The 13,767-nt window shown below is 36.4% G+C and overlaps 1 protein-coding gene across 3 annotated transcripts in view; it reads left to right on the plus strand.

Moving 5' to 3' along the window:
* Positions 1–13,767, plus strand: part of prkd2 (protein kinase D2) — a 66,527-nt gene that overhangs the window by 25,175 nt on the left and 27,585 nt on the right. For all 3 annotated transcript variants that reach the window (XM_051665081.1, XM_051665082.1, XM_051665083.1), the window contains 8 exons: positions 4,703–4,841; positions 5,700–5,831; positions 7,607–7,803; positions 8,674–8,857; positions 9,767–9,838; positions 9,954–10,116; positions 10,751–10,862; positions 13,109–13,186. In XM_051665081.1, coding sequence (XP_051521041.1) covers positions 4,703–4,841; positions 5,700–5,831; positions 7,607–7,803; positions 8,674–8,857; positions 9,767–9,838; positions 9,954–10,116; positions 10,751–10,862; positions 13,109–13,186 — 1,077 coding nt within the window. The remainder of the gene's footprint in view (positions 1–4,702; positions 4,842–5,699; positions 5,832–7,606; positions 7,804–8,673; positions 8,858–9,766; positions 9,839–9,953; positions 10,117–10,750; positions 10,863–13,108; positions 13,187–13,767) is intronic.

Genomic DNA, 13,767 nt, shown 5'->3' on the forward strand with positions numbered 1-13,767 from the left:
ACAATAAAATGCAAAGTAATCTCTTCAGTAATCAAAATACTTTTTGAATGTAACTTTATTCTAATTACCAATGATTTCAATTGTAACTGTAGTGGAATACAGTTACTTATATTTTGTATTTTAAATACGTAATCCCGTTACATGTATTCCGTTACTCCCCAACCCTGTGTGTACATACATATATATATATATATATGGGCCTAGGTATTTTTTTTAACCATGGGGTACATATTCTATTATTACAGGATACATGATGGAGATTACTGAACAACAAATCTTGAAATTTAGGGAAATGAGTTAATGAGTTTCTGCTATGATTTTATTTAGAATTTTCAATGTAGGCTACTTACCTTATGAAAGTGTATTGCATACAGTCCATCTCAGCTGCGAGTCATGCCAAAATAGCAGAAGAGTAGAGGATTTAGTTGGGTCGTTAAGCAAAATTAAAACAAGGCAAGGCAACTATGAGAACTATTGCAAAAAAATGTCTGTAGTTACTGTGTAAATATACAATTTTTCCTTGTTGTTACAATGCAAGTCCAGCTTGTTACCCCCTTTTTCCATGTAGTTATAGGGTAAGTGCAACATTTGCGGGCTGTAAATTGAAGTGGTGCTTGTTCCCTTATACCTACAAGTACGTACTGTGTAGTTACACTATTAATACAAAAAAGATACGCTGTAAATTCGGTGTACTTACACTGTAAATTGCAGGCTGTAATCTAAAGTGTTACCAAAATAAAATAATAACTAATAGCCTTTAGTATATGTCACAGCCATGAATCATGATTTGCTACTTGCTAGAGCAAGTCAGAGGGAGGTGGTATTAGGGGGAGGGTCATTGTCATTCTGAAGAGCATTTGATTGGACAAAATGAGTAAGCGCAGTGTGAGTCATTAATATTTTGGCCCATTTTCCTGGAAAAGAGAGAGAGAGACTGTACATTTTAAATATAAATATCTGCTGAAAGTGCAATTTGTCAATATATAGAAGTATACTAGCATATAACTTAAAAGCTAACATGAAAAGACACAAACTCTTAATTTTCTGATAGTCTTTAAAGCTGTACTGGAATATCATTCCGGGTTTCGCAGTGCCAAATGTACACCAAAGACACACAAGACAATGGGCCTATTGCAAGAGTCTGGTTTAGTATGCTACTTTTGTGATGGACTCCAAGTTATATGACATGCACTGAATGGAGCACCATAAAGTATTCAAGACATCTGCTCTACCGATAAGTCCCTATGAATTTGACTGACATTATCAACCCTTTGTCTCACACTCTTTTGACCTGCTGTATGGAGGGGATGTATCTTTTTTCTTCCTTGTTGTTCCCTCATCCTTTATACTATATGTAACACTGCACCTTCATCATGCTATTGAGCGTGCCCAGATTTCTCATTTCAAAAGACTGCCCAGGTTGGCTAATGCAGATGGGTAGTCATCTTATGCCAGGTGGCTAGTTCAGTGCCAAGTGGGATTTTGCTGTACAATGATTGGCAGGCGACGACTGTGATGCAGAAGTGCTCGGGTATTACACCTGAGTGGGTCTGAGGGTTATATCTCAGCACGGTCACAGCTGTCAGCTTAAAATGGAAGCAATCAACTGAATCCACCACGGCAGCTCCCTTGCTAATTATTGCAAATGGTTTCCGGCTAACACCCCATCGGAATCCCCCTGCAAGCTCTTCATCAAAAGTTGGTGCACTGTGACTTCTGCATGTGTATAGACCTAATAATTGAAAGCGTCTTGAAAACATCTTGAGTACATCTTAGTTTTGATAGTGTAATGAGTTAGGGTTAGGTTAGCATCAAGTTTGAGTTTTTAAAACTATATATATATATATGTGTATATATATATATATATATATATATATATATATATATATATATATATATATATATATATATATATATATATATATATATATATATATATATATATATATATATATATATATATATATATAACAAATCTTTTCACTCAAATTAAGGAAAAACAATGTGTTTTATGGAGGCCTTTAGCCCCTGCAAAAGGGGGCTTTTTTACTCCAAATACCATTCTTTAAATTATTTGACAGTTATTAAAAAAAATGTTGTCTCAAAATAAATGTAATGGTTTCAGGGATTCTCATTAGTTACCTAAATTTGCACAAAAAAAAAAAAAATAAATAAAAATAAATAAATTATTAAATATTAGATCAAATTACCTCAAAGTTAAACTTTAGACACTGCATGCAATGATCTAATGAATCAGGAATATTGTTTCTGTGTATAATGACAAACAGGTGTTAAAGAAAGGACTGTGGTAGTTTTAGTTGCTGTTTAGTGTTTTTGGAGAAAATAAAATCAAAAGTGCCTTTAACCCTGGGGGGCCTTTAGCCCTGTTGTACCCTATACATATATATACAGTACATATTTCATATATACTGTCTTACATGCTGAGTAAGACTTCTATATAAATTCTCTCTTCACAATTGAAATGAAAGCAACACTTACTTATGTGCTGCAGGTTTGCTGTCCTATACAGTTGGTGCTTCCCCATCCTACAACCACAGCCTCTTTGCAAAGTCTGCATTACATTTGTGACATGTTCACAAAACAATTCACGCTGAAATGTACCACACAAACTGTTATGGTCAGACAGTAATGATTAGGGACCTTAAAGAAACAATACAACATTTTGGCACTCTTTCTCCATATTTAGGTCCTGTGTAATATGTCTGACATCAAAAAGTTGTGAAAGTTCATAAAGAGACATTTTTAAAGTTTGGTTTTAAAGGTGCACTAAATAAAAGTTTTGTTTATATTCACTAAACAACTAGCAAAGTGGATGCAGCATCCTGCAAAAACAGAAGTTCTCAGTCACTGATGTCATAGTAAAAAGCACTATTTGCAGTCAACCATGATTACGTTTACATGGACACCAGAAGAAGCTTATTGCGAAAAATTGGCACTGCCGTTTACATACATTGTATAAGCGTGTATTCTTTATTCCCATATACATGCGGCTCGGTCAGTAAGCAGCTTTCTCCACAGAAACGTAATTTCCCTGTGATGCTTGTGTTAATAACAAACATGGTATCAGAGGAAGACTTTGTTATTATATTCTCTGTTTCTTCTGAGATATTCCAGAGCTGTTGGTCTGTCGCGTCCTGCTACGGAATTGCGCTGCAATAGTGGGGTTTCCCTCTTATGTAAAATTCCGGGATTCCCCCAACGTAAGAGCGCATATACGCAAACGTGAGGGACAGTCGATATTTTATATTGCTGTGTATAGTTTATAGTGTATGTGCTTTTCCCACTGTATTCCCAGAAATGTTTAATTCTTTCAGCTGTGTTGACTTGTTGTTGGTCTCCATATGACGTTTTTTATCTGGTCTGTTCTCTCACATGCGCACTCCTTAAAAATCTGTAAGAATGGCACTTATGCGTTTACATGACCACATAAACTGTGTTCTCCAGGAGAAACCTAGGTGTGTTAAACTGCTTTCTATTAATCCCTTAAATAGTACAAGGAAATCAGCGTTCTCGTTTAAATGACGTTTCAGGTGCCGCTTTCAGCTAAAACCCTGGAATAAACCGTTTTCTTAAGTGCATGTAAACATGGTCCATTATTAATTTATTCTGTTAGTAAAAGCATCCAATAATATTGGATTACTGAGATATTAAGCGAATAATATTTGGCATTTAATGTGATCTCAACATATCATCTCATGAATGTGCTCTCAGCATTATATTTAGAAATAAGAAGCTTTTTCTCTAAAAGTGATATGACTCTGTACATTATTTAAACATTGTTTTCAAAAATACTATACTGTTATTACAATTTCTTTCTGTTTAAAAGTTTAGCAATCAGCAAAAAATGTACTGAGTGCACCTTTAATGGATGTTCCTTTTGGACTGGTGAGGATGTTCTAAGTTCTGAAAGGTACAGTATGTTTACATAGTTTAACATACTCTATATCTAAAAGGAAATCTCTTCATAATATGACCCCTTAAAACAACATTATAATTCATTCAGAAATCAAATGGTAGCTCTCGACACATAAATGCTACAAAAATTAAAAGCTTCTCTGCAACAACAACAGGAAATATTCAACATGCAGCTGGTAGAAAGCAACCTTGCAAAAAATTTAGAGGTGTTCCCTAGTGGGTACACCTGCATGAGTGCTACTATTCTCTACACCATCAGGAAGTCTTGCATATGGCTCTTCATTAACATGACTGCAATCCCCAGCAACTTGCCTCCGAGTTGGATTTTCCATATTTGCCCATGAGCCACAAATCTAAGAAGGATGTTATGGTTGTGATGAGCTGCTGTAGTGTGGTGAAGATGTTGACAACAGAAAAAGAGAAATATAATATTAGAGTAGTGCAGTGAATATGTAAATGAGTAGTTGCTGTATAATGTGTCCCGGTTTAAATGATCCTGCAGTGTAACAATTGAATTTTAAAAGTGCATGCATAATAATTATAAAAGAATTGCAAAATGCTCTGAGTTTAGAATGGAGTACAGCATGTCACACCACAGGACATGTCAACATCTGAAAAGTATTTAATGTCAACTACCCATGTGCTATAAATGGGGCTTAAAGTTGAAAATAGGGATATTTTATTAGATTAAAGAGATTTTATGTTTTGTTTTTCTGATTCTGACTGATGAAGGGTTCTCACTGTCTATCTGTCTCTCTTTGTGCAGTTTCCTGAGTGTGGTTTTTATGGGATCTATGACAAGATCCTCCTCTTCAAGCATGACACCGGCAGCAATAACATCCTGCAGCTGGTCAAGGCAGTGTCCGACATCCAGGAGGGAGATCTGGTGGAAGTTGTTTTGTCCGGTGAGTCGCTGAAAACACAAGCCTATCAGCATGAGTTCTGAGCTCAATAGAACCTTTTCACATGTTCCCCTTAATATCTCACACAGAACTAGCAATGCCAAAGGCCCATTCTGGCAAGTTTGGTCCTTTTTTTCGGGTGGAGCAACTCAGACAAGATTCAATTATTTGTGTGGGTGCCGTTATTGTGGCCTGATGTTCGAGTAAAAGTGGAAGATCAAATGTAGTCAGATGAGGGTAGAGCCAATAATCAACTGTGTAATCAACACAGAAGTGTTCGGAGAGGATGTTGAAGTAACAGATTTGATGTTTGCGGTTGGGAGATATCATGATTATCCTCACTACAAGTGAACCCATATTTTCTTTCTCACCTTGCATAGTTTGTGGTGTTCAGGGATGAGGGAATGTCAAGACACCTTTGTTAGCACCTGGCTAATTTAGCCAAAATTTGCTCCAAATTTCTACCAAATGACAGATAAATTTGCTCCAAAATACAGTAGAGTGTGCTTTGACGCACCTTTGACGTCAATAGCAAAAGATATTGGAAGTCTTTCCTACTCCCTTTAAAAGTAGATGCTAAATCTGCTCGATTATAGCCAATGGTTAACAGTGTTTTATTAGCATTTAGCTTTGTTTTTTCACCAGCTGTCCGCAACTCTATTAGAACTGAGCGATGACTCATTTTTGGATCGTGACACACCAGTTGAGAACCACTGCTCTAAGCAACATCTTGCTTTGTTCAATATTGATTGACATTGTTGGGTGATTGATATAAATCTGAACTATTAGCACTAAGTTTATGACGTTATCTTTGTCCTTGTCTCCTGACCTCAGTTTATGATCGTTCTTTATGTGTTTCAGCGGCTGCCACGTTTGAGGACTTCCAGATTCGTCCACACACGCTAAACGTGCACTCGTATCGTGCACCAGCCTTCTGCGATCACTGTGGCGAGATGCTTTTCGGACTGGTGCGTCAAGGGCTCAAATGCGATGGTGAGGACAGACATGCCATTATCTTTCTCTTCAGAATTTGGTGTTGTATTTATCATTCTATTTTTCAATTATAGCTACAACCCCAATTCTGAAAGTTGGGACAGTATGAAAAATACTAATAAAAACAAAATGGAGTGATTTGTAAATTATATTCACCCTTTGCTATATTGAAAGCACTAAAACTAAACATTATATGATGCTTTACCTTGTGAATTTCATTGTTTTTTTTAAATGTACAGTAATTTCAAATCAGATGATTGCAACACACTCAACAAAGGTTGGGACAGTCGAGAGTTTACCACTGTGAAACACCACCATTTCTTCTAATAACACTTATTAAGCATTGAGGCACTGAAGACACAAGTTTGTTAAGTTTAAATAATGGAATTTTCCCCCATTCACCCATTATGCAGGTCTTCAGTTACGGTCTTTCTTGCCGTATTGTGCGCTTCATAATGCACCACACATTCTAAATTGGAGATGGTCAGGACTGCAGGCAGGCCAATCTAGCACCTGCACTCTCTGCTTATTCGACCAGTATGTGGTTTGAAGTTGTCCTGCTGAATATTCTGGGACATCCCTGGAAAAGACAGTGCTGGGTGGCAGTATATGCTGCTCCAAAATTTTTACATATCTGTCTGCATTAATGGTGTCCTCACAGATGTGCGAGTTACCCATGCCATGAGCAATGACATACCCCTGGCCCATACAGACACTGACTTTTGGACCTGATGCTGATAACAGCTTGGATGGTCCTCTTCCTCTTTGGCCCGGAGAACATGATGGCTGTGCTTTTCAAAAACTATTTGAAATATGGACTCATCGTACCAACAGACATGGTTCCACTGTTCTACTTTCCATCTAAGATGAGACTTAGAGTTGATGTATGGCTTCTGCTTTGCATAGTAAAGTCTTAACTTGGTGAATGGGTTTAACAAAGGTTCACTAAAATAATCCCAAGCCTATGTTCATGATATCCATTACAGATGAATTATGTATTTTAAGGCAGTGATGTCTGAGGGATCAGAGATCACGCGCATTCAGAAGTGGTTTTCATCTTGCCCTTTACGCACTGACATTTGACCATATTCCTTGAATCTTTTAACTATATTGTGCACTGTAGAGGGTGAAATGCCCAATATCCTTCCAATTTGTCTTTGGGGAACATTGTTCTCAATGTGCTGGATTATTTGCTGAAGCATCTGTTGGCAAATTGACAAGTCTCGAATGATCCTTGCTCTTGAAGGACAAGGCTGTTTTTGGAGGCTCCTTATATACAATGACACGATTGCCTCACCTGTTTAACATCTCCTGTTTCACATTGCCTTGTTATTTCAACTCGTCAAATTGTTATTAGTCTTAAATAGCCCCTGTCTCAACTTTTATGGAGCATGTTGCAATCATCTAATTTAAAATTACTGTACATACATTTTTTTTTATTCACAAGGTAAAACATCATATAATGTAGTTGTAGTGTTTTCAATTTAGCAAAGGGTGAATATAATTTACAAATCACTACTTTTAGTTTGTATTAGCATTTTTCATACTGTCACAACTTTTTTGGAATTGGGGTTGTAAAGTCAAAATGTGTTAGTGATTTCCCATGACCCCATGTGACTGTTTCCCAGACGTTCAGCAGGAAAATGATTTTTTACAAGCTCAGTTAAAAATCTGTCCCTCTTCACTATGTAAAAAATGTCCAAGTATGATATATTTTCAGTTTCCTTTTACTCTCTCACTGTATTAATTTGCTCTCTCACTGTCTCCCCCTGCAGGCTGTGGGTTGAATTACCACAAACGCTGTGCCTTTAGCATTCCCAACAACTGCAGTGGGGCGAGAAAGCGACGCCTGTCGACCACGTCTCTCACCAGCAGTCAGTCTCTGCGCCTGTCTACCACCGAGTCACTCAGCAGCCTCAACAGCAGTGTGACATCTGAGGATGCCAGCCTTGTCCGACCGCACACCCATGCGGTACAGAGCACGCTAACAATCATACACTGAAACTTTCACCCATACTGTCCAACCCAATAAAGCACACAATAACACAGAATGTTAGACTGACCTGGAATATACTTCACATTAAGAAAATAAATTGGGTCAATTTTGATTTCATGTGGACTTTTAAAAAATAGATAACTATTTCATTCTGAGTTTGTGTGTCCTAGTGTATAAAAATATCTGGGTTGTTAACCAGAAAGGTGAAGGCTCAAAATCTGTAAGGGACTATCATGAACCATCACCATTGTACCCTTAAAGGGAAAGATCACCCAAATGTTTTTTTTAAATTACTTACTCATCCTAATGTTGCTCCAAAGAGGACTGTCAAATCAAAAATGGCAACTTACACAGGTTTGACATCATGATGTTGGTCACAAGACAAGCAAGAACCTGATGAGGTTTGATGTTACTGCCGGCCAACCTGTAGCTGTCATATTTGATTTGGGCACCGCAGTTCAATGATTTGATTTGAGAGTAAATAACGACTTAAATTTTAGTCTGTTTATCAAACTGATTGAATGGCTTCAAAAGACTTAGAATATAGTATGAGTTTTATCGACTATTTCTTTTTCTTTTTTTCTTTTCTTTCTCTGTTTGGAGCTTGACAGTCTGGAGCCACTATTCACTTCCATTATATGGCAAGAAGCCATTTGGGGACTTCATTTTGTTTTCCTTTTATGCTCCGAGGGAGAAAGATAATCATATGGGTTTGGAGTGATATGAGGGTGTGTAAAAAAATGAAGAACTATTTCTTTAAGGAGCTTAACACCTTGTTGCTTGGTAAATAACTATTTACTGGACTTACTAGCTGTATTTAAGTGCTGCATGTTGCTCTATCTACAGCCCCGCACGCCCAGCGAGGCCAGGCGCTATTACACCGGACGGCCTGTCAAACTGGACAAGATGCTCATGACCAAAGTGAAGGTCCCGCACACGTTTGCCGTTCACTCTTACACACGTCCCACTGTGTGCCAGTACTGCAAGAGACTGTTGAGAGGACTCTTCCGCCAGGGACTCCAGTGCAAAGGTCTGAAACTACTGCTTAAAAAGTTGTCCTGAAGTGAATCCAGCATTTACCTGAAAAATTATCATACATATTACATTTATTTAAAAACATCATATTACTGAATATTTATATTTGATTATACCAATGGGTTATTCCTTATAATGTAGTACCTTTTAAACTTTGAATATGCTTGTGTTGTAATCAGTGTTTGATTTAATCCAATTACAGCGTAATTAGTTACTGTAATTGAATTACTTTTTTAGTAAAAAAAAAAAATACATTTGTGTAATGCATTACATTTTAAATTCTTATGGGTCTTATGGTAATTTTAATAAGTAATAATATGTAATTCGTAGTGGATAATTATGTTTAAGTAACTTAACCAAACACTGGTTGCAATTTATGAAAGTATTATCAGTTCTGTAATTGTATCTAACACGATTCAATGTTTTAGCACTTATACAACAAAACATCTTTATAAAAAACATTGCTAATATTTATTGCTGTTTGTGTTGTTCTTTAAAAAATGATGTCACTTTCTGGAGGATCTAGCTTTTGTTTGTTAAAGGCATATAATATAAGACTAACAAGATGGAAAGCAATAATGATGGCATAGGAAAAAGCTATGAATTGATTATCAATTGAAACAATATTCCCAAGAAAATATGTTTTGTTTGGAACATTTTGATTAAGAGAAAGAAAAGGATGGTTAAACACCTGTAGTATTTCTTAATAAATTGCTAGTTTTTCATGTTGGCAAAATAGGACATGGCAAAAATGGCCACATTGTCTCTAACCAAAGAAGTTAAATTGTTTAAAATTCACCTCTAAGTTCACTTATCCAATATCCAATATATTTAGACATATGATGAGGACACAAAATGTAGGAATCACCCAAATAACACTTGCAATGTTCTGTTCTTTTTCAAGACTGCAAGTTCAACTGCCACAAGCGCTGCGCGTACAAAGTTCCCAACGACTGTTTAGGGGAGACTCTTGGAGGTAATGAAAGTGTGAGAGAAACAATAATGACATACTTAATTTACCAGCATTTTTAAAAACAAATTATTATTGTGGCTTTTTGCCCACTTCACCTGTTTTCATGTCTGTTTCTCAGACATGTTAAGTCCGAGCACAGATGCAGAGGTGCCGATGGATTACAATAATGAGTATTCTGACCATGATAAGTCTTCTCTGATGGACGAATCAGATGAGGCCATCAGTATCCCGGGGTCCTTTTCCCCAGACAGCAGCCAGGATGGAGCCAGTGGCGACCAGAGGTTTGTTAGACAGGTTTTAGACACAAATTAGACAAAAATCTAGCTTTAAAGGGACAGTTCAACAATAAATAAAAATTCTGTCATCATTAACTAACCCTCATATTGCTGCAAACCCGTATGACCTTCTTTTAACTGTGGAACACCATAGGAGATGTTAGACAGAATGTTCAGTCTCAGTCATCATTCACTTTAATTGTATTTTTTAACCCATACAATGAAAGTGAATGGTGACTGAGGCTATCATTCTGTATAACATCTCCTTTTATAACATATACTGTAAATGCCATAGCATCAACAAGCAGCAACAAATAAGTGAAGCAAATTATGCCGAAAGTACAATCTATATTGCTGAATTGTCATTTTGCATTAAAGCATGTGAAAGTCCGAAGCATGAGTGGCTTTCATTTAGGTTCAACTTTTTTCAGAGCCTGACGAAAATTTGCAACATGCTGAATGGTTTTGATGATTTCTCGCCATCTATTCACTTACCATTGTTGCGTCTATCTTGGTGTGAATAGGGCTTTATTTAGCATAAAATTGCCTGCATACCTCGGTCTCTCAAACACCTTGATCATCTCATAAGATCTCCTTTATCTCACATACAGTCTGACTCTGTGCTGTGATGTCTCCCCAGTGCTAATATTCCTCTGATGAGAGTAGTGCAGTCAGTGAGACACACCACACGTCGCTCTAGCACGGCCATCAAAGAGGGCTGGATGGTGCACTATAGCAACAAGGATACACTGGTAACTTCCTCTGACTCCCGTCTGCCACTTAACACAGCCAGAGTTCTTTCTCTAACCCTTTTCTCTTTACACCAGTACTTCTCAATTGGTGGGTCGCAGGTCTCTTCTGATAGGGTCGTGGCAAAATGCTAAATACAAATGATTATATGCTAATTAAAAATAGGCCATCGCACTTTATATCAGATGTCTTTGACTACTATGTATTTACAAAATTAAGCATTTGATATAATGTACTTATTGTACATGTTCTGTGAAACTCTGGCATGATTCACATTAGCTGAGGTTGGGGTATGGGTAGGGTTAGGGGTAAAGTCAACAGTGTAATTACAGATGCAGGTATTTAAAATTTAAACGGATAGTTTACCCCAAAATGAAAATTATCTCATCATTTACTCACCCACCTGCCTTCCCAGATGTGTATACATTTATTTCTTCTGCTGAACACACACAAAAAAAATGTTTTTAGAAGAATATCTCCTCTCTGTACATACATATAATGCAAGTGAATGGTGGCCAGAACTTTGAATCTCTAAAAAGCATATAAAGGCAGCATAAAAGTCATCCATATGACTCCAGTGGTTAAGTACGTCTTCAGAAGCAACATGTTATGTGTGAGTGAGAAACAGATAAATATTTAAGTCCTTTTTTACTATAAATCTCCACTTTCACATTTTTGTTCTTTTGTTGTTGGCGATTCACATTCTTCGTACATATCGCCACCTACAGGGCAGGGAGGAGAATTTATAGTAAAAAAAAGACTTAAATATTGATCTGTTTCTCACCTACACCTATCATATCGCTTTTGAAGATATGCACTGGAGTCTTGGATTACTTATATGCTGCCTTTATGTGCTTTTTGGACCTTCAAAGTTCTGGCCAACATTCACTTGCATTGTGTGGACCTGCAGAGCTGAGATTTTCTTCTAAAAATCTTTGTTTGTGGTCAGCAGAAGAAAGAAAGTTATACACATCCGGGATGGCATGAGGGTGAGTAAATGATGAGAGAATTTTCATTTTTGGGTGAACTATCCCTTTAAGGACAATGATGAAAGTACAATATATCAACACATACAGCATTTACGCAATAAGTACACTGTATCAAATGCTTATTTCTTTAATGCAAGTACATATTAAAGAAACCTAATACAAAGTAGGTTCGGGCTTATCAACTTATAAAAGTGAGGAGAAAATACTTCTCACAATAAAGCATAAAAATGTATTTTCTTAATCGGCCATTTAATAAATGTTTTGTTTGTTTTTCAGTTAAAATATGTATATAAATAAATGAATAAAATTTTCTTGGGACACAATTCTGATATTGATACTTATTTTCAGAGAATATATATTTGAGTTCTGCTGCCATGAAACCATCAAAATTCAAGAGACATATATTAATAATTTTGCATATTGTTAGAGTTCATGATAATATTGATACATATTAATGTTTGATGGTAACACATTTATTTGCTAAGATTAGTTAATGCAAAAGGTATCATCAACTACAAATGATTTTTACAGCATCTATTAATCTTGGGTAATATTTCAAGATGAAGAAATGCTGTAAAATGACTGTTCATTGTTAGTTTATGTCACTGATGTTAACAAATACAACCTTATTTTAAAGTGTTAACTGTTTGATTTTAAGGACATTTTTGTTAACTTTTGTATAGTAAAAATTTTTGTATAGTGTTGGGTCACCACTTGGCCAATGTAAAATCTAGGTCCTGAGGCATAAACCAGTTAAAAACGCTGCTTTACAGTTTGCACTCTCCTAACCTCACTTACAAGCATCACTATTGATATTTTTTTTTTGCTTTCTACATCAGTCTGCTCTGTAATCTCACCAATCTTCAGCTTTTAAATCACAGTCTATTCTGCTTTGAGTGTCTCCTGCATGATTACTATTAGAGTGGATATTGATTTGTAAGAATGAATAGCGCTAAATGTCACTCATAGTGAGAGTTCGAAATGTATTTTATAAAGAATGGGAAAAATTGTCCGAGGCATTTTCTCAACATTGATCTATTGACCTGCTCTTGCCTTCCTGTTATGCGTCTGAATTTCTATGTAACATTTCACTGTTCTTTAGCCTTTTCTTTCTAACTTTCCTCCTGTTTTTTCTCTTACATCCTCCTCTCCAGCTTTGTTTACCCTTCAATTTCTTCTTCCTCCTGTCTGCTGGGGTGATGCTGAACCCCAGAATCAACCCTATGTTGACATATGACCTCTCACCCCACCCTTAACAGAGGAAGAGACACTACTGGCGCCTGGACTGCAAATGCATCACCCTGTTTCAGAATGACACAACCAACAAATACTACAAGGTATAATCTCCCTTTCTTGTACAGTTTAAACCTTTGATGCATAATGCATTATGCATGAATTACTGAAACATAATGGGAACAAATGTAACGTTACTTTTTACTTCAAAACAAGAATTCAACAAATTATCTATTTTTAGAGAGTTGCACGTTTGCAACATAAAATAGTAGTATACTGGGTTCCCATGCTCATGGAAAACCTGGAAATATGAGGGAATTTTAAAATTATGATGTCCATGCCTGGAAATTTCTGTAAAGAATATAAGCATAAAAGACCCTTTCTCTAGTTATGATCAAATCTAAAATATTTATTGTCTAGGAAATGCTCTTTGTGAGTGGCATCTCAGTAAAAAACATTTTAAAACATCCTTATCCAGTAATCACAAATAACTAAAAAAGTTTTGGAAATCAGCCACTTTAATTTATGTTGTCATAAATAAAAAGTACAATGATATAATCTGAAATAATTATGAACAAGTGTCAAAGTTTTCACCCCATGGTGGTTTAGATGTAACATTACCCCCTGAATGGTTAAAATGTGCTTTTTAACCTCTACTGACCCACTGACGGGTCCACAAGGGGGC

Source organism: Myxocyprinus asiaticus, chromosome 31, assembly GCF_019703515.2.
Source record: "Myxocyprinus asiaticus isolate MX2 ecotype Aquarium Trade chromosome 31, UBuf_Myxa_2, whole genome shotgun sequence".
NCBI classification, from domain to species: Eukaryota; Metazoa; Chordata; class Actinopteri; order Cypriniformes; family Catostomidae; genus Myxocyprinus; species Myxocyprinus asiaticus.